Below are 27015 nucleotides of genomic sequence, written 5' to 3' on the forward strand. Positions count from 1 at the left end.
CCTCACAGTGGGATGCCTTCTCCATCCCTGAACTTCAGAACTTCCTAACAATCCTGGAAAAAGAGGAGCAGGACAAAATCCAACAAGTGCAAAAGAAATATGACAAGTTTAGGCAGAAACTGGAGGAGGCCTTAAGAGAATCCCAGGGCAAGCCTGGGTAACCGGTCCTACTTCCTCTCCTCCCGGTACACGTGGATTTATTTTTATTATTAATTATTATTTTGCAACAGACACTTTTTCTCAGGACTCCTCTGGCGGGTGCATTTGTGCCTGCCCAGCAGTTCCAGATGTGGCAAAAGTCTCTTCCATGGACAAGTGTTTGCATGGGGGTTCAGCTGTGTCCGCCCCCAGACTGTGCCCCACCAGACTCTGCCAAGGATCAGAACTCATGTGAAATAAACAGCCGACGTCCTCTCTCGTCTACAAGCCTTTCACCAACCAAATAGCTGCCTCTCTCGTCACCAAACTGGAACCTCACACCAGCCGGCAAAGGAAGGAAGGTTTTAGAGCGGTGTGTTCTTTCTCTGGCTTTGATTCTTCTTTGAGTTCTCTTATTTGCCACCTACAGTACCTTTATTTAAAAAGTTGTAGCACATTCCTTTTGCAGGTCTGAGCTAAGCCCCTGAAAACAGGATAATGCTCATAGAAGGACTGTTCCCACGGCCCACGGTGCCTGTTGTTCACACTTAAGGGAAGCTTATAAAGCGACTGGCCCCAGATGCTCAGGGTAAGGAGCACCAAAGCTGAGGCTGGCTCAGAGATCTCCGGAGAAGCTGCAGCCTTCCCTGGCCGTGGCCCTGGCCCTGGCCCACACTGCACATGGAAACCCAAAGGCATATATCTGCGTATGTGTGGTACTTAGTCACATGTTTGTCAACAAACTGTTTGTTTTTCATTTACAAATTTGAATTTAATGTTGTCATCATCCTCAAGTGTTTCTGCAAGGGGATGCCAGCCATTGACCATTTAAAAAGTCTCCTGCTGAGCACAAAAATCAGGCAGTAAGAGAAAGCCAAAAAGTGATGCAGAGAAACGTGTCCAAGCTGTCTTCAGCCTTCCCCCAGCTAGAGAGCAGAGGAGGGCCTGGGCTGCTTGGGTTCCCCCTCGGCCTCCAGCACTGCCTCCCTCCTCCCACTGGGACTCTGGGATCTCTCGGTGCTGCCCAAGGAGTTGCCTTGATTACAAAGAGGGGAGCCTCCAATTCAGCCAACTTGGAGTCCTTTCTGTTTTGAAGCACCGGCCAGCCCCAGCACTGCACGCAGAGAGCCAGTGGGCCTGGCCTCCCCGACGACCTCAGTGCCTTTTTGTTTTCAGAGAGAAATAGAAGCAGAGTGAGTTTGCCTGAAGCTCTGTTGCTGGCTCCTCCTGTCAGGAAGTGGACAGTGGCCGCGGTGTGGGAGGCAAGGCCGGGAGAGCCCGCGCTCAGCATGGGGTGAGGGTCACAGACCTCCCTCCCATCTGGGTGCCTGAGTTTTGACTCCGATCAGTGATACCAGACCACATTGATAGGGAGGATCAGATTCCTGACTACATTCGTACTGGCTTCTTGTTTAGGCTGAATCCTACATAAATTAGCCAAACAATTCCAACAAGCGGCCAGGACTGCAAAGACACTCCAGTGCAGAGGGAGAAGGACTTGTAATTTTCAAAGCAGGGCTGGTTTTCCAATCCAGCCTCCGAGAAACCATTTCCTGGCTATCCTCTGCCCTCCCAAGTCCCTCTTGGGTGGGATCGAGCCCAAGCTTGTTTGTGTAGCTTCAGAAGTTCCCTCCCTGACCCAGGCTGAGTCCATACTGCCCCTGATCCCAGAAGGAATGCTGACCCCTCGTCATGTGAACTGTGCATAGTCTCCAGAGCTACAAAGACAACACAAGCTCGCAACTCTAAGATTTTTTTAAACCACAAAAACCCTGGTTAGCCATCTCATGCTCAGCCTTATCACTTCCCTCCCTTAGAAAAACTCTCTCCCTGCTGTATATTAAAGGGAGCAGGTGGAGAGTCATTTCCCTTCGTCCTGCATGTCTCTAACATTAATAGAAGGCATGGCTCCTGCTGCAACCGCTGTGAATGCTGCTGAGAACCTCCCTCCAAGGGGATGGCTATTTTATTTTTGAGAAGGAAAAAAAAAGTTATGTATATAGACACATAAAGGCATATAGCTATATATAAAGAGATAAGGGTGTTTATGAAATGAGAAAGTTATGGGACAATTCAGACTTTATCTAAAGCACAGTTAGACCCAAGGCCTATCCTGAGGTCGAAGCCTCTGAAAAAAGTATAGTATAGGATACCCCTTCCCTCCCAGAAGTGGGAAGAACTGCTGGTAGTGCCTTCTCTGGTTGTGTTGCTCAGTGTGTAAGTGTTTGTTTCAAGGATATTTTCTTCTTAAATGTCTTTCTTATAGGGGTTTTAAAAAAAGTAATAAAAGCCTGTTGCAAAAATGACTCATGTTAGAAATGTCTCCCTTGAACTTCACCATCTTGTGGAAATTGGGAGTAGGGGAGAGGTTGAGAACAGAGATGATCACACGTTTCTTGGTGGAGTCAGATTTTCTTTTGTCAGTGAGCAGAGGAATGAAGGCTACTGTTCAAATAATTTGGAGGAAATTGTCCGAATGCGTAGGCAGGAGGGCGATGCCTGGGTGACCAGCTGTTCCATGTCTCCACAGAGCAGGAGAGTCAAGGAGACTGATTACAGGCGGAGATGCTGAGGGTGGGAAGGAGGAAGGCCTTCTGGAGCTAAGGGAAATTCGACACCAGGCCAGGCTACTGAGCTGAGCCACACTTCTTCTACTTCTGAAATTATTTAACAATAAGGTAGAAAGGAATAGCTCTTTAAAAGTTTAAGATCACTTCACCTGGAGGAAGGGGGTTAGCTCAAATGACCAAAACAGTCCTTCACTTGAGCCTTCTCTTTCATCAAAGGAACATCTCAGTAATCATGGAAATAACCATGTTAAAGTTATTAAAAAGAAATTCTTGTCTGCCTTCAAGTACTGATCACACAGAATGCAATAAATGGGGTCCAAAGAATGAATGAATGTCCAACGAACATCCTTAAAATTACCTCAGAATGGGGCACATCTGTAACATTTGTTCATCTAGACCTCCAAGAACTGTATCTTTCAATGATTTTGCCAAAGTCTAAAAATGAAGCAGTTTCTGCTTTTCTTTAAAACGGATATGGTTACAGCATAGGATTAATAAATTCAAAGTTGTACGTTTGACAGTGATATAGATTATTTGACTTAGCACATAGGAAAAATAACCTGTTACACAGTCTGATTCTACTCTGCCTTTGAACATGCCCCTATTCTGTTCACAGGGGGAAGGGGAAGATGACTCAATGCAAATGTGTCACTGTTACTGGAAAAACCATTCTGGGCACAGTGTGGACAGCACTGTGTCATGGCAGAATTCTGGGTCAAACCACAGTTAAGGGTAGATGTTCATTTTAGACCCAGCCCTACCACTAACTGGCTTTGTGTCTTTAGCAGAGATCAACAAGGCAGGACATAATCTTTCTTAGCCTCCACTTCCTCCAAGGTCGTGCAAAACAAATCAAGTTTGTGAAAGAACTTTACACAGTGCTACATTTTACTTGTATTCACATAGGACCATAGTTCATTACTGCTATACAGATCATGCGCCCTCAGAGCAGACTCTGGCAGGCCAAAGGCTTTAACAGGATCCTGTTTAGCCTCAATTTCTGGAAATCCCTTTCCTAGTTCATGCCAGTAGAGAGAGGATTGGTGAAATTAAGGAGTTTACTTACGAGTAAAAAGGCCTATTCTGGGCCTGATAACACACAGTAGGAGGCGCCACATACACATTTTCAAACCCATTCCTTTTTTCCTTTTCAAGCCTCAAATGGGCAATTTGTGGATACTGTGGATATTTTTAAGCCTTTCTTATCTCAGTTCGAGAAAAACTCAGAAGAGAAAGAAACAAGGAAGTAAATTCAAGTGCAACTGTCTCTTAACGGTAAAACCCAAGAACTCAAGGAATTTAGCCCAGTTCTCCCTCCTATTATACAAGGAGAGATTCAGAGAAATGATTCCACAAACTGAGCAGGGACCAGCGCAGTGGTTCAGTTCCTTTCTGGCATCAAGTGATCTCTTTGGGAATTTGACAAAAGCATGGTCCATCTCTCAGGAAAATGATCGTACAAAATCTTGGGCACCATTTCAGGGAGTTCATGGATCCTCTAAAGACTTACTAATGACCTCTTCCATGACCTCCACGTTAAGAAGTTGAGGCTGAAGAGGGCATGTGTTGGATGAAACTCTCACTGTATCAAAGCCGTCATATTGGAGTTATATCACAAATTTACCAGTTAGCGGCAGTGTAAAGTTGGGGGAGAATCACCATCCTATAGAAACCCATGTCCTAATATGCTTGTACTCTGATTTCTATCTAGCCTAAATTGGGCTGCAATTTAGAGTCAATTCTTTCTTATGTTGCTTTGATTGATGACAGAGAACAGCTGGGTTCTGTTTTCTATGTGACTAACCCTTTAGAGATGTGAAGGAACTATTTTGGGACTAGGAAGTTAATTAGGTAGTAGGATATTTAGTAGAAGGTCTTTAAAAACAGGAAGGCCCCACCTGCCTGAACTTTGAATGGGCTGGCCTGCTTGAAAAGCAGGGAAGGAATGAAACCACTGAAACCACGTGGGCAGAAAGGCAGCCACCACGGCCTCTTCTGTCCATTTAGAATACTCCGACTTCAAAAACTAGTACAACGTTTTAGCTAAGTGGAGGAAACAAGAGGGAAGTCAGATTTAGATTAGAATAAAAATTTATTTTTGTAAAGAATTATATTTTGTATTTGCAAAAGCTGAAAATGCTCGTAAAAATTACCAGCCCAGAGCTTGGATTTCCACCGGATTCACCACGTGAGACAAAAGAGTCTGTCACTTCTTCTTGCCAGGTTTCGGGGCCTTTTCTAGACCTTGGATGTGTTTTCGAGGGAGCTGATACTCTTCTACAATCCAAAAAGCACACACTCCTCAGCGGAGCACGACCTTGGTCCCTGGCTGGCCCTCCACCAGTTCCCTTTGTCTCACAATGCCATTCCACCCGGCTGAAACTCAACTTTGGGACTAACCACTTATCCCTACACCTCAAGGCTGATGTGTATATTTCTGAAATTTTCACACTGACAGCTACTTTCTGGATGTATTTCAGGCATTTGTAATTTTTTTTCACGGGAGAGAACGTGTCTGTTCAGTCATGTGCTCCTCTTCCTCGTAACATTTCTTCTCAGTACCTTGTATGGGGTTCTTCACATAAAGGGGCTCAACTCTATAAGTTAACTGCCAGGTACTGCCATAGGCCATGGAATACATTTGCCTAATTGAGCACTCACTATACGCCAGGGCCTGAGGAAGAAAAAGGCAAGGTTTCTGGCTCAAGCAGCTCAGTCTAAGAGGAAGTTCAGACATTAGAAAAAATTAGCCAAGCTGCAGACATTAACTGGAAATACAAACACAATTGGAAAATGCTACATCAGCAATGTTTAAAATGCTAATTTAGGGACAGGCTTCCCAGGACCACTGGGCTGGGCCAGTGAGCCTGTGAGGTCAGGCAGGCTTGGTGTGGGAGGGAATGCTAGGCAAAGGGACAGCCCAGGTGGAAGCACACACGGGTGAACAAGCAAGGAGAATCTGGGGAACTGCAAGGACACCAGGGTGTGGTACCTGCAACAGGGGTGTAGGAGCTGACAGAGAGAGCCTGCAGGGAAGGCTGGAGTAGGGCTGGGAGGGTCTTGCTTACTGAGCCTAGGAGTCAATTCTGAAGGCACTGAAGAAGCATACAAAGTTTTTTAGAAGGGAGCGATATGATCATATTTGTTTAAGAAAGCTGACTCAGGTAGAGATGTGAAGGCTGGTTTGAAGTGAGGACAAACTGGAGGCTGGGTTACCCAGAGTTAGTATAAAGAACTTAGGCTTTAGGCTGGGCACGGTGGCTCATGCCTGTAATCCTAACACTTTGGGAGGCCGAGGCAGGTGGATCACCTGAGGTCAGGAGTTCAAGACCGGCCTTGCCAACATGATGAAACCCCTTATCTACTAAAAATACAAAAATTAGTTGGGCATGGTGGCACATGCCTGTAATCCCAGCTACTCGGGAGGCTGAGGCAAGAGAATCACTGGAACCTGGAAGGCGGAGGCTGCAGTGAGTGCAGTGAGCCAAGACCACACCACTGCCCTCCAGCCTGAGTGACAGAGCACAATTCTGTCTCAAAAAAAAAAAAAAAAGGAACTTAGGCTCTGGAGTCTAAAAAAGTTCCACGCCCAGCGGTATGACTCAAGAGTCAGATGATCTCAGGGCAAGGCACAGAACCTCTCTGAGCCTCAGTTTCCTCAGTTGCAAAACAGATAATAGTTCTGTAGCATCATCATGATTAAAAGAGATGCCTGCAAAAACCCCAACAATGGGCCTTGAACAAAAATGTGGGTGCTCACCAAATGTTTTATAAAAAGGGACCAACCAGGAAGAAAACTACTCTAATAAATAGTGGAAGAGAAAAAGCATTGAATTTCGAAGGGGCCAAAGGATCTGATTCAAACATTGGTTCCATCTTCTTGCTAGCTGCTAAAAACTAAATGGGGTGTGTGTGTGTGTGTGTGTGTGTGTGTGTGTGTGTGGTGTGTATGTATTATGCAAGTAGAGTTGGCAGGAAGGTCTTTGCTGAGCTAGACCAATGCCTCAGGCTCTTCAGAGGGGATGCTCACCAAGCAATAGCCAGCTGAGGTGGTGGACCTGGTTTCCCTGGATCTGCACCTGAAGGCTGTCCTTGGCCCCAGGGGAAGGAGTGACGGTGGTGCTAGCCTGGCATCGCTGCTGAAGGATGGCAGCCACTGAGTATGGGTCCAGACCATAGGCCTCCAAGTTCCGGACCACGGTCACCTGGGGGGACAGTGGGGACAGAGACTGATGGTGGTGACTGCATTCCCTTCCCTCCAGAGGGCGTTCTAGAGCCTCAGCAGCCTCCTCAGCCCCTGTGTTCTCTGATGGCTCACCATTCCTATAATAGTACTTTTTTAATCCAAATCACTTATTTATTTTTGTGCTTCTAAACTGATTCTCTCTTTACCCCATCCAATACATGTTATATATTTAGAGGGATAGATACTCTCTGTATCACACAGAATGTCTACTTTTTTTTAAGTTTTTTTCATTTCAAATTTCATTTGAAATTCTTTCATTTCAATTCTTCCCCTTCTTACTTTAAAACAAACTCTTTCTCATTCATGACTGCAGATGGTAAAGTGTGTTACTATCAGGTGCATGGGGGATGATCGCTATCAATAAAGATTATAAAAGCTCCAACTAGCCTTATGCTTGTCAACGGGCTCCAGACCCAGAGAATCTTAGAATCAGTAAGACTTTAGAGGTCATATCTCTTCCAACTGTCCACCTGATGCATGAAGAATTTAAAACATAGATGAAAGTATAATAGTATATGAACCCACATGCACCTATCACCAGTTTCAACGATTATCAACCCATGGCCAACCTCAATTCATCTATATCCTTGTCTACTCCCCACTCCTCTATCACTTTAAAGCAAACCTTCCCAGACATCAGACCATTTCATCTATAAATATTACAGTATGTAGCTCCAAAAGATAAGGCTCTTTTAAACATAAAACCAAAACCATCATCACACCTAAAAATAAATTAACAAACAATAGTTCCTTAATATCAAGTATCTAGTCAGCAACTCAAGCATTTTTCTGTTATTCAACTTCACAAATGACAAGTATGTTACTTTGAAATAAAAAAGAAAAATGTTAGTGCTTTTAAAATATCACAATTCTCCCCCTTGTTACTTTAAAACCTTTCTCATTCATGACTACAGATGGTAAAGTGTGTTACTATCAGATGCGTGGGAGATGATTGCTATTAATAAAGATTATAAAAGCTCCAACTAGCCTTATGCTTGTCAACGGGCTCCAGACCCAGAGAATCTTAGAATCAGTAAAACTTTAGAGGTCGTATCTCTTCCAACTGCCCACCTGATGCATGAAGCCCCAACTACATCCTCCCCCAACAAGTGGCCACCTAATCTTTGCTTGCAGACCCTCCAGAAAAATGTTCAATATTTTATGAAGCAACAATTTCAATTTTGGACAATTCTATTTTCATTAACAGAAAATTACTGTTTAAATTATGTGTCTGGCACATAAACACTCAATAAATACTATTACTAATTATTATAAAGGTTATCATTACTGGTTCTCAGTGATTGAGAACCAAGTATTTATATGCCAAGTGCTTCAGCCATGGATGTTATCCCCATTTGTCATGCAGTAAAACTCACACAAAAAGAGATTAAGTAACACGCTGAAGCGGTTGCGTGTGAACCCAGTTCTATCCAAAGCCCATGCTCATAACTGTATGCTATACAAAGTTCTTTATTTTGAACTCAAGTCTGTGTTCTTGGAATTTCCATCTAATAATCCTATTTCTGTCTTCTCAAGGCACATAGAATAAGTGCACCACTTTGCAGGGGACAGCTTTGCACACATTTGAGGAGAGATGTCATTGGTTCCCCATAACGTTGTGTTGCTAAGCTAAATGCACTCAGGTCCTTTAACAAGTCTTTTACAAGTTATTTTCGTTGAGCAAGGCCTAAGAGGTGAACGCATGTTTGGGAGCTGAATGCCCGTAACATAGTTCTAAGAAAAAAATAAAAATAAAATCTTATTTACTTTTGGAACCAGGCTCTAGCAAGTTTCCAGAACAAAATCCTAGAGGGCAGTGAGTAGGGGGGTCAGCTTTACCTGTTTCATACAGAGCCCAGCCCAGGCACACAAACATGAGTGTTTCATAAAATATTTTGATGTGTTTGAGGCCAATCTAAAAACCTGTGATCACATTAGGTCCCAGAACTTGGCAGGAACATTAAAGCGCCATCCTCGAACATTGTTGTCTTTTAAAAATTACCTTTTTATTAGAAGCTCTCTGTGCTAGAGTGATGTCAATTGGACAGATTTTCCCTTTCTTCACAATGGGCTCTTGTCCGGGAAAGGTCACTTGATAGGCAGGCTGTAATTTTTTCAAACACCTGAAACAGAAGTTATGAGTTGCAAACTGATAAAGCCAACAGAAACCATTCCCTCATACAACTACCAGCAGGCAGTTAGGTGTAAGCTGAAATTGCAGGTTCACAACCTTGGCGGCACATTAGAGCAAATCCCTAGGGAGCTGCAGCCCGGATCAATGAAATCTGTATCTGTGACCAGGGCTACGTATTTTTTAAAGCTCCCTAAAGTGCAGCCAAGGTTGACACCCGCCTATTCAAAGACAGGAACATCAGTGACTGGAGCACCCGGAAACCGTCCAGTGACCCGGCCTTCTGAGAATCTGCTGTCTGCCTTGTGGAGGCCACCACCTGTCTCAAGAATGTGCCTTCCGCAGCCGACTGCCTGCGAGTGCTGCTTCACCTTTCTGACATGTTTTATAGAATACTTTTACCGTGAGGTATTTCTACCTCTTATCTAACCAAGTTTTCTCTTGCTATCACATATATCAGGATCAACAAACTTTTTCTATAGGGCTAGACAGTAAATATTTTAGGTTTTGCCGGTCACCTGGTCTCTTACAACTACTCAATTCTGCCATTATGGCACAAAAGCAGCCCACAGACAACATGTAAATGGATATGGTTGTGTTCCAATAAAACTTTATTTACAAAAACCGGTGGCAGGCCAGATTTGACCCATGGGTTGTAGTCTATTGACTCCTGACAATACACTATTTTCAGGTAGGTGGAAAAGAAGGAATATTAAGAATCTTTCCTTTAAAGACTTTAAGAAACTTTTCCCCAGCCTTCTTTTGCTTCTGAATTTTATTGAAGTTTTTATTTTATTTTTTTCTTATTTTTTTTAAATGCCGTCACTTTAACAGAGTAAGTTCTTTTTTTGAGACAGGGTCTCATCTTGTCACCCAGGCCAGAGTGTAGTGACATGAACACGGCTCAATGCAGCCTCTACTTCCTGGGCCCAAGCAATCCTGCCACCTTCGCCTCCCAAAGTGCTAGGACTACAGGCATTACACCACCGCACCTGCCTGAAGTTCTTATTTTTAATTAATGTTTCTTTTTGTGGTTCCTTTCAAGTTTTCCTAAGTTATATCGGCTCAAATTGTTCCAAAGACCCCCACTACATCAGAGTTCCTCAAGCCTCTGTTTATGTAGACTGGCTTGGTATGAATTACAGAAAGAAAATCAAAGACTAAGATAGTGACAGTATTAAAGTTCAGTGTGATCGATACTAAGGGGAGGGGATAGAAAAGTTGGAGATAGAAAGCTGCCAATGCCTATTACCTGGCCAGAAGACTCTCCCATGGAAGTTTCATGACTGTATGCTGTTCATTTTTCTCTAAAATGCAGTCACATAGGATGGGATCCAACTTCACAAGACTAAAGGGAAAGAAGAGGCAATGAAGAAATCTTAGACTCGTCTCTTCTGACCTGAAGGCTAACTCAGGATTCATCTCTCGTATGCCCTTTACAGTCATTCAGGATATGAATCAATTATGGGTCCATAGTCCAATAGGCAATGTACTTTATGCGTACATTTTTCCTAGGAAAAGCAGGAGGTGGAGGGGAAAGTGAGATGGGATAAATCCGAAAACCAGGATCCTTTGCTACTAAACAAGTGACCACAGCTTTCTAAGCTTAGCATCACAATTGGCTAGTGAGGAGGAATGAAAGGAAGTGGGGATCTTAAAAATGAAGGTGTTGGCCAGGCACAGTGGGTCACCCCTGTAATCCCAGCACTTTGGGAGGCTGAGGCAGACAGATCACCTGAGGTCAGGAGTTCGAGACCAGCCTGGCCAACACGATGAAACCCTGTCTCTACTAAAAATACAAAAATTAGCTGGGCGCGGTGGCAGGTGCCTGCAATCCAGGCTACTGGGGAGGCTGAGAGAGGAGAATCACTTAAACCTGGGAGGTGGAGGTTGAGTGAGCAGAGACTGTGTCACTGCATTCCAGCCTGGGCAACAAGAGCAAAACTGTCTCAAAAATAAAATAAAACATAAAATAAAATGAAGGTGTTAGGCTGGTCGGTCTCAACTTATTTATCATAATGATGTTTTTTTAAAGTAAAAAATAAATTTTTTTTTGAGATGGGGTTTCACTATGTTGCCCAGGCTCAGTGCAGTGGCATGATCACTGTTCACTGTAGCCTCAACTTCCTGGGCTTAAGCAATCCTCCCACCTCAGCCTCCCAAGTAGCTGAGACTACAGGCACACCCTATCATGCCCAGCTAATTTTTGTATTTTTTGTAGAGACAGGGTTTCACCATGCTGCTCAGGTGGGTCTCAAACCCTTGGCCTCAAGCGATCCTCCTGCCTTGGCCTACAAAAATGTTGGGATTATAGACATGAGCCGCAGTGCCCAGCCATTAAAGTAAAAAACAATTAATGGGATGCTCTTCATCTGGTAGTTTACCATCTCCATCCCCTTTAAAGAAAATTATACCGTAATGGGTACAAACATACAGTTAGATAGAAGAAATAAGTTTAATCTCTGATAGCAGAGTAAGGTGACTATAGTTAATGACAATGTATTGTATATGTCAAAATAGCTAGAAGACAGGACTTCAAATGTTCCCAACACATAGAAATGGTAAACACTCGAGTTGATGATACCCCAGACACCCTGCCTGGATCATTATACACTCTGTGCATGTAACAAAATACCACACACACCCCATAAATACGTACAAATATGTATCAGTAAAAAAACACTAAAAGCTATGATGACTTCAGTAAATTCTCTTTAAGCTTGCGTTTTGTTCCTTACAATAGCCGCTTAAAGATGATTCATGGGTGGCCGGACGCGGTGGTTCATGCCTGTAATCCCGGCACTTTGGGAGGCCGAGGTGGGTGGATCACGAGGTCAAGAGATCGAGACCATCCTGGCCAACGTGGTGAAACCCTGTCTCTACTAAAAAAATACAAAAATTAGCTGGGCATGGTGGCGCGTGCCTGTAGTCCCAGCTACTTGGGACGCTGAGGCAGGAGAATTGCTTGAATCTGGGAGGCGGAGGTTACAGTGAGCTGAGATTGTGCCACTGCACTCCAGCCTGGCACCTGGCAAGAGAGCGAGACTCTGTCTAAAAATAATAATAATAATAAAAAAAAGATGATTCATGGGTATTTGTGAAAGAATATTCACTTAAAGTCGATGTTGACAGCATACATGGATCTGAACGCCGCAGACAGCAGCTTTGGGTATCCACAGCGTGTGGTTTGGAAACCCCTGCTCTTGGTTACTTCTAAGATGCTATGGTTTTCTATTCCCCTCCCAGACCTCCTCCCCAAATGTGTCTACGTCTGATAAAGGTAAAGACCCAAAAAGACAGATCTAGCAGTCCTTCTCATGTACTCACTTTTTGTTGTCTGTGTCAACCAGGTCATTTTTCTTGGCATAGTTAATGATGATTGTTCGGACCTCACTGCCCTCCAGAAAGCTCCCCTTCCTAGGTGAGGAGAAGTGACCCCGGGAGTTAGTTCACGCTGTACCATGAGACAAACTACAGATGCCCAGACTCACGCCCTGCTGAGCAGGGGACTGTCCTCAGCTTTCGGCCTCTAGTTTCTTCCCTTTTCCTGACTGAAGTGAGCATGACCACGTGAAGAATAATTACAGGCAGAAAAAGGTGAGACCTACTCATTCATTTAGTCCAGAGGAACTTCCCCAGGGAAGGAGGCTAGGAGCTGGATTTGGGAGAAGGGGAGAACACGGGCAGAGCAGGTTTTGCCAGTCACAAAAGAGCACTACTCAGGTTGAGAGGAACTGTAGGCCAGAACACCAAGCAGGCAGAGAAGGGCTGCTCTCCAAAAACTCACTTGTGGCCAGACTCCTGGAAGAGCAGAGTCATGCTGGCTGGGACACAGTAGAGGGGCTTTATATCTGGAGGGTGATAGGGCTGTTCCCCGCTACCCTCCTGGACAGTCTGGGAGGTCGGGGAGGGCTCGGGTATGACGAAAGATGTAATCCTAAAACCCGGCAGAAGGAAAGAAAGACACATTTTACACTAGCATCTCAGCAACCCCAGCCGTGGCCCAGGTGCCCTGGGGCCAGCCGGGCTACAGGGACAGGCCCCCTGCACTCACCTCGGGTGTTTCCAGTCCACAGCCACAATGCTCTCCACCCCTTTGCTCAGCTCCTTCACCTGTATAATCTGCTCCTGCTGCATTTGCTGCAGGAACTTAGAGAGCTAAGGGAGAGAGGGCCAGTGGTAGGGGACTTCATGGATTCCACACACATACTGAGCACCCAGGATGTGCCAGAGTAAGCTAGGCAGGGACTGTGCAGGGATATGAGACAGCGCCTGCCTTCATCGACCAGGAACTGGGAGGCCCCCAACCTGAGGGCCAGGGAGCAAGAAGCTGCTAGAGACTAACCAGTGAGGCCGTTCAGAACTCTAATCAGATATAAAGGAATCAGAGAAGAAAGGAGAGTGGGTGCCACCAACTGCCTCAGCCCAGGGAGAGTTTCTTTCTTCCTCCTTATACTTGGAGCCAGAAAGCTTAATTCTAGCCCTGGTAGACAGGGCTTCCCCAGCATCCATCTGGCTTGTGTCATATGTGCCCCTACACAACTCTCTGCATGGGTCTGCAAAGAAGATTCCTGCTTACCTTTTTGTAGCTTGACTTCTTTATGTCCAGTTGTCGTCCTTCGGGGCTGATGGCAGATGGAAAAGGCAAGTTAAGCTAACGAGCAGTCGTGCTGGGACCTGCCTGACACTGAGAGGGGGGCCTTTTTCCTCAGCCTTCCTCCCCCACCTTCGGAGAGAGGCCACAGGCCACTCTCTGCATAGGGGTGGCATCAGACAGGGGTGCAGACTATGGGACATTCTAAACCAGTGCTGTTCGACAGAGCTTTCCATAGACGTGGAATGTTCTCTGTGTTGTCTAACAGGGCAGCCGTTAGCCACATGTGGGTAGTAAGCACTTGAAGTGTGACTCATGTGACCAAGGGAACTTTTAAATTGTATATATTTAAATTGATTTAAACTGAAAATAGTCACATGTGGTCAGTGGCTACGGCATTGGATACAGCCTTAGATTCCTCCCAGACCAGACAACTTTCTGTGGCCTCTAAAGTTCCAATGGCAAACTCACACTGTGGGCAGCCTGGCCTGGAGTGGGGCCCAGCAAGCTGCATCCTGGGGCCAGGTCCGGCCCACTAATTACTTATCTACTGTCTACGGTCACATTAGTGCTACAGTGGCGGCACCAAGTAGTTCCAACAGAGATGGTACGGCCTGCAAAACTGAAAATATTCATATTTACTACCTGGCCCTTTACAGAAAAATGTGCTGTGGATTCTCGAGGAGTCCTTCTAGAATCCACTCCAGAATCTTATCCTAGAGAATATTCTGGGGCTCCTTTCTCAGTTATTTGTAACCCAAGAAAGTCAGGACAAATTACCAAGTATCCCTCCACATACTCCAGATACCACACTTGTACAGGAAAGCTTAAAGAAGACTAAGTATGAATGACAAGAGATTACATTAAAAGTCACCTTTTTAAAAAAATCACAGCCAGATTCTCAAAAAGAAATAAATTCAGGCCGGGCACAATGGATCACGCCTGTAATCCCAACACTTTGGGAGGCTGAGGCAGGCAGATCACTTGAGGTTAGGAGTTCAAGACCAGCCTGGCCAACATGGTAAAACCTCGCCTCTACTAAAAACACAAAAACTAGCTGGGCCTGGTAGCATGTGTCTATAATCCAAGCTACTCAGGAAGGCTGAGGCAGGAGAATCTCTTGAACCTGGGAGGCAGAGGTTGCAGTGAGCCGAGATCACACCACTGCACTCCAGCCTGGGTGATAGAGTGAAATTGTGTCTCAAAACGAAAAAAGAAAGAAAGAAAATAAATAAATAAATTCAATCTCAGAGTAAAAATCAATAAGCAAACCTCCTGATATGATTTACTTAACGCTTATTATGTGTCAGGCTACGTAATCGTTACAGCAATCCCATGATTATTAGAAATTAGGACTCAGAGAAGCCCAGTAACTAGATAAAATGCACCTTGCTCAAACACCCTGGAGAGCTAGCAGTTGAGCCCACATGGCTCTGTCTTCAAAATCCAGTTCCATCCACATGCAATACTACCTCTCCTGGTGGCTTGTGTTTTTGGATGGGGTGGGCCAGGATGGAGGGGGGTGTTCACACCAATTCTTCCACCTAATAAAACCTAATCTGGGCCCCCACCTACTTTTCAGAAGTGTGAGGAGAGGCTGCCCTGGGGCACTTCCTGCACAGGACAGACTGCCCGATTTGTGAGGTTGCCCAGAACCTCCACAGCAGAGGAAATGTTCATGGAATCTCAGGAATTTTAACTTACCAGTCCTCAATATCCTTTCATTGGCTAAAATTTAAGATTTTGTTTTAACAGCCCGGCAAGCTAAGAATTAAGTTTTTAGAACCCAAGAGCTAATTTATTTGTTAGATAAGCCTTCCCCTCCACTCTTTCCACGGCATGTCCCTCAGCCAGTTCCCACATCGGCCCCATCCTGTCCTACTGCCAAGGATCACACGTGAGACCCTGGCCCCGGCCTCCAGCCCACATCAGTGCTTTCCATACCAGCAGGAGAACACGTGGCTGCCAAGGAAAGTGCTGGTGAGTAAAGGGAGGTCAGCCTTTTTGACTCGGCACTTCAAGGCATGCAAGAAGCATCGTTGTAACAACTCATCCATTTGCTCTGCAGGGAAAAGACAAGAGCCACATCCTTCCTGAGGGAAACAGCACACCTGGTAAAAGAAACTGACCCCCAGCTTCATCCCTACCTCACACCCTTGGCTCTGAAAGGAATCCATTCCCAGGTACCAAAGCTCCCAGACTCTCTTGAGCACTGAGCCTTTAAAGAGGGTTGACCCCAGAGAAGGGGTCAAGCCACAAAGTTCCACCAAACTAGGAGTGTTCACCCCAAGAAGTTGAGCCAGAAGAAACCTTGGAGGGTTTTGTAGCTGAAAACAGGCAAATGCCAGGGGAGATTAGCGCCCAGGGAGACGTGACTTAAGTGGAAAGGACTCAAAAACAAGATGTGAAAGGGCTGCTGCGCCACCCTCACAGAAGATAAGTACCTTCCCCTCCTCCCACGGAGCTTCAGGGCCATTCTAGTCAGCAGTGGAGGGGAGCTCGTCAGGCTCCCAAATTGAGAGGCAGGGAGATGGGCCCTTCTGTTCCCAGAGGTATACCTTGAAGCGTTTTGCCATCTGTGGAGTCTTGGTTCAGGCCCCCAGTGCTGGTGTCTTCTGAGGCTTCTGAGAGGGACTTCTCCTCACACACCTGATGAACCTTCCCATTCTCCTCTTCTCCCTCCAGAGTCATGTGCCTCATGTCTCCCCGCAGGGTGGAGTCCCCCTGGACAGCCCCCTTCTCTTCATGGACATCTGCTGAATTCAGGGCCAGTGGAGCAATGGAAGGTAGAGAGGACTTGTTTCCAGACCGCCTGGAAAAATCTCATGTCAGAAACACCGAACAGCAGCCACAATACTCTCCAACCCTGGCCACAGAAGAGTCAGCAGTGACGTCAGAGATAGCAAAGAGCCAACGCGCAGGAGTGGCCAGGAGGGGCAGAGAGCCTGTGCCCTCATCTCAAGTGCATTTTCAATTCTGGGCCCAAAAGTCCCATGCCTCAGTTTCCTCCTCTCTGAAATGGAGAGAATAAGTCTGGTCTCCTCCCTATCCCAAAAGAATAATACTATTAATAGACACCCCAGGACTAAGAAAGAGTAAAGAAAAAAGAGTTTAAGATAGACTCCCAAAAATGTTCCCTCCATCTGAGTTAATAACAAAACCAATTTGAATTAAATATAAACAATAAGATTGCCAATGCATCTGTAATATCTGTTTGGTGAAATGCAAACCCAAGGCTCAGCATATGTAATAAAACACAAACACGTGGACTGCTCAAGGCTTGCAAAGTCAATGGCATCTGTGCTACACCAAATGCAGTCGAACTTGGAAAGCAGAGGTTATCATGGTTTTATGCCACTAAGCCTTAGGAAGACAGGAAAAAAAGCGATGCCACATAGCAAAGCACACAGAGAAGCAAAAAGCTTTATCTCAGCCAACATTACGCGAATCAAACTAAGTTTTAACTAATAACTATGGCAATGCTTATCAGTATTGTTCACAGTAAACCCGAAGGGTATGTTAGGGCTATTCTGATCAGGTAAATACCATAAATATTTTTTCAAGGTGCGGGGAGAGAAACAAACTCCTGACCTTGATCGCTGCTGCCCGGACTGACAGTTAAAAACAAGGGATAGCCAGGCGCAGTGGCTCACGCCTGTAATCCCAGCACTTTTTGAGAAAAGTGTTGCTTACTGTTTTGGCAAAATGACAAGAAGATAACCAGAAAAATGAACAGGTACATGTCTCAAGAATGCAACCTTTACAGTCAGAATGCGTTACTTCCATGACGGGGAGGAGTCTGGAATGTGAAATTTGAATAACATAAAAGTAGTCAGGTTATTGTCCTGGTGCCTAAAGGTCTACCCGGCCGTGATTTGGTTCAGAAGCACTCATCATGGGGCTACGTGATGCCTAAAATGTGCAGAGCAGCTAGGGCCAGATTGACCAAGGCTATAAAAAAATGAGTATCACTGTACAGAGGGGCAGAGCAGACAATCCCTAAGGCCGCCTTTCAGGTCTAAGATTCTACAATTCACTTAGAAAATAACTAAACTTCTCTCTCATTACTTGTCCAAACAGGGGAAAAAAAATATTTTCTTTATATTTAGCAAGGAAATAAATGTCTGGAGTCAGCAACTTGCTTAATGACATGGCTAGGACCAAAACCCTCACTCCTGAATCTCAGGCCCCATCCTCTCCCCACCTGCCTCGGCTGTCTGTGAAACAGAAGAAACCGTACTCACCACAAGTGGTCCTGGTAAGTGTGGAGCACAGAGAAGCCCCTTCCCTTCAGGCCTGAAGTGAGCATCTCAGCTGTAGACATGGCTGCCACTCCAATGGCTACAGGGGCTCTAAAAAGAAAGAAGCCAGAGACCAGGGTCAGGGAAAGTCTGCAGGAAGGGCACATGTTAGGATCATCTTCTGACACATGTGGTAGAAATACCAGGGTTGCCAAAGTGAAGGTCTTGTATCATAAAACCAAACTCAGTCCACTTTCAGTTTTCTTCAGATTACCTATAAATTTCAAAAATCCTTTGACCAAACATTAAACTTCTGTATTAGCAACTCTTCTGCTGACTTTATCACTGCCTTTGTTTTATTCCTACTGTGAATTAAATCCAGGTGAGACTTGGAAGGATATTTAATGTTCCCTTTCATTAATTTCAAAAATATAAATTATTTCCTCTACCTTAAAGAAGTCATAGCGATCCCATAAGGAAGTTTAAAGGTGGGGGCAATTCATATATCATAAATTAGGCTGAGGGATGCCACAGGGAAGAGAGAAGAGACACATAGCAGGGCCAAGTAGAGAAGTTCCTTCTGAGTTGACTTTATAAGAGGGGTTGCTCAGTGCAACTATGTATCTAAGAACTGGATATTTCCAGGATATCAAAAACAACCCCGTATATAGTAACTACAGTAACTTCCAAAGCCCAGATGAGAAATCTCTGTCAGATGAGTAAATCTCTGTTATTCAAGCATTGATCAATCAGATATTACCTGTAAGGGGGGGTGACTAGCTGGATAACAGTCAGGGAATACATAAGCCTGGAAAGGTAGCCAAGGTCCAAGTAGGAGTTCCCAACACTTGTACTTACTCTAAACGTGGTAGCTGTGCTAACTGTACCTATAGGTCAGTTCCTGCCACAAAATCTGAATCTAGCTTCTTTCCCAGTTCTTAAAAGAAGGTTTTTCTCTTCTACCCCGAAAGGTCAATGGCTTGAGAACTCCAGTCTTGAACATGACTTGTATTTTTAACAACCCCTCATATCCTTACCCCCAACACAAACCATCCACAGCTCCACCCCCATATACACTCCAAAGGCTAAAGTGAACAGGCCAAATATCCATTTGCATAGTTTCCTCCTACCTCAGATAGAATATTAGGGGAGAAAAACAGTGACATCATCATTCTTTTCAACTGTAATTTCTGCTATAGGTAAATGAAAGTTTCGAGGCGCTTGGTTTCAAAGCATTCAGGGAAAATAGAAGAATATGAGTAGCAAAAATAAGATCTTTAAACACTGATCCCTCTCATGCCTACCATCGCTCTTTCCTTCTCTCTCAAAGAAGAAATTATCAATATAATGAGTCCATCTTGGTCATCTCCATGAAAAAAAAAAGTGAGATGTCATTTTTCACTCACTAGCATAACACAAATGAAGATGACCCATCATCTCCAGTATTGGCGAGAGTACAGGGAAATAGGCTCTATATATGCTGCAGGTAGGAGTAAAAACTGATACATCTTGTTTGTTGGAAAACAGAAAATACACACGATCTTCAACCTAACAGTTCTGCATTTTAGTATCTACTCTGGAAAAATACTGGCAATGGTGTCCCTAAAGGCATCAATAAGATAACGTTTGTAATAGAAACAAACTGGAGGCAAGCTCAACGTCCACCAGGAGAGGGCGTCTTCCATCATCACACAGAAGGTAAAAAGATTGGGCAGACCTGTTTGTTCTGACATGGAAAATGTCCATATTTAAATACTAAGATGTAACAATTTAAAAGTAAAAATTAAAAAAAAGAAAGAAAATGTCTACACTATATTAAGTGAAAAAATACCGCATACACAGTATAATTTTACTTGAATTTTTAAACACACATACCCTAAGCCATATATTTTTATATGCACAGGTATATATGTGTAGAACAACAGCAAGAAGGACACATCAAAATGAAAACGGTTATTTCTAGGAGAAAAAGATTGTGGGTTGGGGGGGCTTTTGATTGTTCAGAGTGATTCATACAATTATTTCTTATTTTTAAAAAGAGGCAGTGGATGGAGGCTAGAAGCAGTGACTCATGTCTGTGATCCCAACTCTTTAGGAGGCGAAAGCAGGAGTATCGTTTGAAGCCAAGAGTTTGAGACCAGCCTGAGCAACAGAGTGAGATCCTGTCTGTATGTCAACTGTACTGTATCTCAATAAAGCGATCAAAAATAATTTAAAGATGAGGATGATGATATGGACATAGGGAGAAAGTGTGAGGGTGAGGAAAGATAATGAAAAGACCATAAAAAGGTCACAAACAGAATGACAACTAAATGCAATTTGGAATCTTAGGTTGGATACGTGAACAGAAAGAAGACAGCAGTGAAAAAAACTGGGGAAATATGAATAAAGTTTGTAGTTTAGTTAGCAGTACTGTGCCAATGTGAATTCCTTAGTTGCAATAATATATATTGTGGTCACATAAGAGGCTACCATTAGCGGAAACTGGGTAAAGAGCATGTCAGAACTCTACTATCTTTGCAACTCTTCTGTAAATCTAAAAAAATGAAAATTCTAAGAAAACAGAGCAGCAACAGCAAACAGCAAATACACTCGGCCCAGACGCATGGACTTCCCATAGGCTTGCTGCCATGCTCCTGCTGGCCCACTCTCTGCTTCTTCCAGAAGCGATTTTTGCTTTCACTCTTTTTTTCACATGCTTTACAAGTTGTCATTCCCCTCCAACTTCTCTTTCACATAAGATTTTCCCCCAGAGGCATGGTGGCCTGGCACAGTACCTGTTCCCCACCAAGGAAATGGCACAGAGGTCGCCCTTCTGTACCTGAGGCAGACCAGCAGGGGGCATCACTAGTCCAGGCAGCATCAAGTCTGCAAGGAACAAAACAAAAACATCACAACCTGCATTGAACCTCCGTCTAACTCTGTTATACTTCATCATTTCCTCACTCACTCAACAAAAAAATAGTTATTAAGTATCAACTATGTTATTCACAATAAAAATGAAAAATGGCAACTTCAGTATCAGACCTTCTCCCCTTAGGGGGCTAAAGGTCAGAGTTTGAGTGTCCTGGCCGGGGCACAGTGTCTCACGCCTGTGGCTTACGCCTTTAATGACCACTTCGCCCATCCAATAGCAGGATATTTGTTTTGATTCAAATGATGGTTTCTAAGCCAGGAGTGAGAACCTTCACTTCCTCTCCAGACTCAGCTCCTAACAGTCTTCTGGCATAAAAGAGGTACTTTTTGGCGAGGTGCAGTGGCTCATGCCTGTAATCCCGGCACTTGGGAGTCCGAGGCAGGTAGATCATTTGAGGTCGGGAGCTCGAGACCAGCCTGGCCAACATAGTGAAACCCCATCTCTACTAAAAGTACAAAAATTAACCAGGTATGATAGTACACGCCTGTAATCCTAGCTACTCGGGAGGCTGAGGCAGGAGAATCACTTGAACCTGGGAGGTAGAGGTTGCAGTGAGCCATGATCATGCCACTGTACTCCAGCCTGGACAACAGAGTGAGTCCTTATCTCAACAACAACAACAAAAAAGTTTGAGTATCCTATAACATGATCTATCTTGTCCTAGTTTCCTAAACGCAGCTTAATGATTTACAGTACAGCATATGGCGGTTCACAAAGTACTTTCACGACACTTATTTAAGCCTTACAACAGGGCCAGAGAGGACCAGAGATCTGTGGAACCGGCCAAGTGAGAAACATAAAACACACAGGGGAAAACATTCCATTTTTAAACTACACAAAACGAGGAAATGGCTAAGTTTATTAAATCAGTTGGCTTTTGCTAAGTTGGTTCCAGCCAATAGCCAGAATATAGGAAAATCCTCTTACCTGCTCCCCCTACCAGTTTCTCGAGTACCAGAGGCCATGTTGTAAATGTTGGCAGAAGATCAGGATAGGACCACAGCGTGTACACTGCACAAAAAGAGATCCAGAAAATACTACCACTAAAAAGCCAATCTTCTAGAGAAATGGAAAGGCCTAACACTATGGTCGCTTTAATTAGAATAAGGAAAGAAACTCAACTCAAAAAGCTAAAGAGGTTGTAAGGGGATGCCCAGAGAGGTTTCGTTTTTGATGAAGAAAAAAACCTAAGAAACTGGTGTCACTTGAGATTTAGAGGCACCTGGATTGCAGGAGCAGCAAATGGCCATAGTGAACAAAAAAGTGAGAGCAGAGAACCAATCAAGTTTTATGTATGGCTTCAGAAGCAAGTAACCTAAGAACAGGGAGCTAGCTATACAAATTTTTTTTCCCATGTTTAAAATTTTTATCCCCTCTGTTTCCATAGTGATTAGCAGTAAAATCCCTAGGTCAAAAAGCATTGTGGTTGTCTTCAGGTACAGCAAGGAAGTGAGATCAGGGGCAGGAGTGGCCTAAGGATATTGCATTGCACGGTTGCAGCCAACCCTGGAGGATGAAAAGCCCCAAGTTATAAAGTAGGTGCAGCAGCTGTGGAAAAGAGAAAAGGAGACTTTGTCCCTGAGATTTGTGACAGAGAAGGCAAAGAATCCTAGAAAGCCAGTCACAGCCTAAAAAGTCCCTGTGAGACATCTGGTTAAAGTACATCATGAAAACAGCAGGGTATGTAGCCTATCAATCCAGCTTCTTTCCTATCCCAGTATCTCTTTTCAGTATTTTAGGAAAATCCTGCTACAGAGTTTTAAGAAACATTTTTTAGGACAGGCACCCTGCTCATGCCTGTAATCTCAACACTTTGGGAAACTGAGGCAGGAAAATCACTTGAGCTCAAGAGTTCAAGACTAGGCCGAGCAACATAGCGAGACCTTGTCTCTACTAAAAATTTTAAAAGTAGCCAGACATGGTGGCATATGCCTGTAGTCCCAGCTACATAGGAGGCTGAAGTGGGAGGATCCTTGAGCACAGGAGGTTGAGGTTACAATGAGCTATGATCACACCACTGCACTCCAGCCTGGGTGACAGAGTAAGCAGAGTAAGACCTTATCTCTGTGTGTGCGTGTGTGTGTGTGTGTGTGTGTGTGTATGTGTACATGCCGTGAAATTCCATCCTTTTCAAGACCTCTGCTCTATCCCTAGTCAACCCACTGTAAACTTCTTAGTCACTGTTCCTTCATCCCAGAACTTCCCTTTGCAACCACTCTTTATGTTAACCCCTTTTTAATCCCTCCTATAGTGGTTTTGCATAGGAGAAAACCTTTTGCATCATAGAATTGAAAGACCCAATTCTAGGAATGCTAGGTCCATAAAGATCCTTGGGGATGGTATTAGGAGATTTTTTGCTTATTTTATGGGAGACAGGTTAATGGAATAAACAGAAGCAGATGTTAGGCAAGAACTACCTAATGTAATGGCCATCTTCATCCTGTTGTCATACCTGTTGGATACAGATTTTTCTCCAGTTCAAAGAGGATGGGGTTACCACCACTCACATATACAGTCACCGCATCCCCCTTGTGAGCATACAACTTCACAATGTTGAGATCCTCCTTTCCAGGTACTAACTCAGACACTTGATCTGTTCCAAGGGTGGGGAAAGCAGTTGTCACATCAGCTCGAAGCTTTCTCCTGTAGAAAGCACACCAGCACTGTCAATGCTGCCTGGATGGACTTTAATAAATATCAGGAACTCAAAAGAGCTCCCTATAAAATCACAAGGGCCAAAGAAAGATTGCCTGGTTTAAGATGTCCTAGTCTCACACTCTTCCGAAACATCCTAAACTCTTTTTCATCCATTGTCATTTATTTTCACTCATTACTGGGGCATGCCTTTCCGTTTTATGGGTGAGAAGACAGCCCCAGTGAACAACACAAGTTAGCCTGACACAGGAAACAGCCCTGCCTTTCTGACTGCATGCCTTGCCCTTGGGCCCACTTCTTTCTCATATGCTTTGCAAATCTGCCAGTTTACGATTAAATAACGATACCATGACACCTATAGACAACTATAAAGCACTGGTTACAGAACTCCAAACACAATCTCCATTTGTGACCCCGTCTGAACAGATAGTTTTCCTTACCATATGTGCCTTATTCTCTCCCACCTCAGTTTCCAGCTGTCTCTCCTGCCAGAAGTAATCACTGGTCATTTTTTTCTCTTACACTTTTAATTATTGGTATCCCATCCGATCTCTCCCAAGGGACACTAAGCTCTTTGGAGGGCGGGAACCCTGTATTCCTTCATTTCTGCATCCTCCACAACATCTTAAATAGTCTACAGTCAGTAAACGCTGACCTAACTACGTTTTCTTTTAAACTCACTAGAATATCCAAAAGAGAGCCAGGTCCCCTCTCCATTCTTACCTCAAAATGTATCTAAACCACCCGTGCCTCCTAGGGTCCCTTCCCTGGCATATCCCTCGGCCTCCCTCCGAGGATGTCGGCTGAGACCAGCGAGGGCTATGGGCCAGCCGGGCCGAAGAAATGTCTGGCTGTTTTGGTGGGCAGAGCAGGCCCCTTTCCTCCCTCACCTGTCCGACCCCTTGATGGCCGTGTTGGACTTGACCCGAAAGGCCTTGGCAAACATGTCTGCTGGGGTGGTCTGGGGAAGAGGAGAGCACAAAAACCAAGGAATGTCAAGAAAGCGAGAGCGAAGCAGCTGCCCGGCCCGTAGCCCTGGGGGCAGCCATGCTGGGGCCCGGCTGCGAAAAGGGCCCGGCTGGAAACCTGGGCCACACAGCTTCTTGGCCGTTGCCGCTGGGGAGGCCGCGGCCGCCCCTAGTGGCGATGCCGGGAACTAAAGCTGGCCGGGGCGGGGCGGGACGGGGCGGGGCCCAGGGAACGCCCCTTCCCCGCCCGCCGTCCCATCCCCTCGAGGGCCTGGGTTTGCGCCTGCGCGAGCTACTGGTGTTTGCGCCTCCGTGGAGACTCAGCTACGCCAACAGCCATTGGGTTTATTTCCTTCCAGTCCATCAGCCTAGTAATTGCCTTGAGTAGAAGCTCTGCAAGCTCCCATTCCATTCGGTTTGGTTCAATTCTGCAAAATTAATTTAACTCATAAACATGAGTTAAGCCCTCAGTCGGGCGCGGTGGCTCAAGTCCGTTATCCCAAACTTTGGGAGGCCGAGGGGGTGCGGATCGCTTGAGCCCAGAAGTTCGAGACCAGCCTGGGCAACGTGGTGAAACCTATCTCTATAAAAAATTTAAAAAATAAGCAGAAGAAAAGAAAAATTCAGCCGTGTGTGGTGGCGCATGCCTGGGGAAGCTGAGGCAGAAGGATGGCTTGAGCCCAGGAGGCGGAGGTTGCAGTGAGCCGAGATCGTACCACTGCACCCCAGCTTGGGCAAAAGAGCGAGACTCCGTATCAAACAAACAAACAAACAAAAAGACCTTGCAGGCCTTTTGAATATTTTTCTTTATTTTCTTTTATTTTGTTTATTTGGAGACAGCATCTCGCCCTGTCACCCAGGCTGGAGTGCAGTGGACAATCTCAGCTCAATGCAGCCTCCACCTCCCGGGCTCAAGTGATCTATACACTTCAGCCTCCCGAGTAGTTGGGACTACAGGCTCCCACCACCACACCCGGCTAATTTTTGTAAATTTTGTAGAGACAGGGGTATCACCTTGTTGCCCAGGCTGGTCTCAAACTCCTGAGGTCAAGAGATCTGCCCTCCTCGGCCTCCCAAAGTGCTGGGATTTCAGTGAACCACCACAACTGGCCTAAATGTTTTTCTTAAAGGCCTACAATTAAGATCTTTTCATTGTACTGTAAGCTAGAGGCCCCAGCTAGACTTTTCTGTAAGATATTTCTTGTCCCTGATATTTAGTATCACCTTGTTGCCCAGGCTGGTCTCAAACTCCTGAGGTCAAGAGATCTGCCCTCCTTGGCCTCCCAAAGTGCTGGGATTTCAGTGAACCACCACAACTGGCCTAAATGTTTTTCTTAAAGGCCTACAATTAAGATCTTTTCATTGTACTATAAGCTAGAGGCCCCAGCTAGACTTTTCTGTAAGATATTTCTTGTCCCTGATATTTAGTTTACACGGATGGTAATGACAGTAATAGAGAATTCACTATTGTCCCAGATTTGCCCCAAAGTTACACAGGCAGGGAAGAGAAATTAGGTTTTCCTCAAAGGGACAGCTGTGTTCCCTGGAGGCAAGGATTTAAACACTCAGAATCCTGGCTCCTAGTAAATTAAATCTTGCATACTAAAATTACATGATGTAACTTAAGTAATAATAAAAGTAAATTAATTTTTGCATAGTAAAACTTCGAAGTGTCCCGTTCACCAATAAAAAATCCCAATTGATTCAGTTACAGTTGCACAAAAGAGGATTCCACACTAGCTTTCCAAAAATTAGGGCTTCTGCAATGTTCGCCCACCACCTATAGTAGCCTAGGAACCAGCCCCAACTTCTCCTAAACTTGTGACCCACTAGGCCTTTATTCTGAGGAATCCCAGCCCCCAGGCAATGTCAGAGGAGCCCAGAGGAGGACGATGCCTACGACAGACCCTTGTCCCCTTGACCTCCCATTTGGCCACTCCTGGGATGTGCAGTACATTTGGGTCTTTTGCAGCACGGCTGCTGAGGAAGCCTCTTTCTTAGGTAACTGAGGAAAGCTATTCAGGGAATACTAAAAACTTTAAGCTAGAGTAATGTTTATCAGATGTCCTGGATAAGAAAACACCAACTGTAAACCTAAAAATTAGTTAGTGGTTGACAAGTAGGAGCCAAGACCCCAGAGGATTCTGCACCATGGCATCCAGCCTCCTCCTTGGTAGAGCAAGAGCCCCCTTCCCAATGGGCACAACCCCACCTTCTCTGGCTGCATCACAGACCTGCCTGCTCCCTGCCGACTGGCCCTATTGCAGGGAAATCTGACTGAACCTTGAGTTCAGCAAGCCTTGATTCGTGAGCCTTCCATCGGCAGCTCCAGAGCCACCCCACAGGGCTCCCAGACTCTTCCGCACTGGTGTGTCTGAGCTGCCAAATTGCAGCAAGGCACAGGGCAACTATACCTAGAAAGTTGCCATTTACTGAGAAAAAAGGTCATTTTCACTAATTATACTTGACAGCAACTGGCTGTAAATTGGATTCTTTCCAGGAGTACTGAGTATTTGGAAGCAAGGGTAGGCCAGATGAGAGACTCCGTTTTCCTT

At 44.9% G+C, this 27015-nt stretch overlaps 2 protein-coding genes across 5 annotated transcripts in view; one reads left to right on the forward strand and one right to left on the reverse strand.

The window, feature by feature from the left end:
* Positions 1-3224, forward strand: part of RASSF5 (Ras association domain family member 5) — an 81016-nt gene extending 77792 nt beyond the window's left edge. The window contains exon 6 of one of the 3 annotated variants that reach the window (XM_012459296.2): positions 9-3224. In XM_012459296.2, coding sequence (XP_012314719.1) covers positions 9-161 — 153 coding nt within the window. In that variant the 3' untranslated portion in view covers positions 162-3224. The remainder of the gene's footprint in view (positions 1-8) is intronic. The other 2 variants (XM_012459297.3, XM_012459298.3) reach the window with 2 other exon arrangements.
* On the reverse strand, positions 166-24565 carry EIF2D (eukaryotic translation initiation factor 2D). Of its 2 annotated transcripts, XM_012459294.3 has the most exons (15): positions 24383-24565; positions 23290-23480; positions 21765-21848; positions 20698-20788; positions 17924-18031; positions 16238-16491; positions 15624-15741; positions 13665-13710; positions 13140-13243; positions 12873-13022; positions 12413-12502; positions 10338-10433; positions 8957-9077; positions 6739-6913; positions 166-4985 (listed from the first exon to the last, which is right to left on the reverse strand). In XM_012459294.3, the coding sequence occupies exons 1-15, from the start codon at positions 24436-24438 to the stop codon at positions 4915-4917; spliced, it is 1755 nt and encodes a 584-aa protein (XP_012314717.1). In that variant the 5' UTR covers positions 24439-24565; the 3' UTR covers positions 166-4914. The 2 variants fall into 2 exon arrangements, with proteins under 2 accessions (XP_012314717.1, XP_012314718.1); XM_012459295.3 differs by lacking the exon at positions 12873-13022 and having other exon boundaries at positions 24383-24558.
* Between the last annotated feature and the right edge of the window lie 2450 nt (positions 24566-27015).

The sequence above is a fragment of the Aotus nancymaae genome, unplaced genomic scaffold (genome assembly GCF_030222135.1).
Source record: "Aotus nancymaae isolate 86718 unplaced genomic scaffold, 86718_ANA_hifiasm-v0.15.2.pri h1tg000039l, whole genome shotgun sequence".
Lineage (NCBI taxonomy): Eukaryota > Metazoa > Chordata > Mammalia > Primates > Aotidae > Aotus > Aotus nancymaae.

Excerpts from the sequence above, each read along its gene's own strand:
- EIF2D (XM_012459294.3), bottom strand. The coding sequence starts at position 24,438 with ATGTTTGCCAAGGCCTTTCGGGTCAAGTCCAACACGGCCATCAAGGGG. Across the intron at positions 13,244-13,664 it reads AGAAGTCAAGCTACAAAAAG|CTCTCTAAGTTCCTGCAGCA; the intron begins GTAAGCAGGAAT and ends TCTCTCCCTTAG. Across the intron at positions 13,023-13,139 it reads GTGGACTGGAAACACCCGAG|GATTACATCTTTCGTCATAC; the intron begins GTGAGTGCAGGG and ends GCCGGGTTTTAG.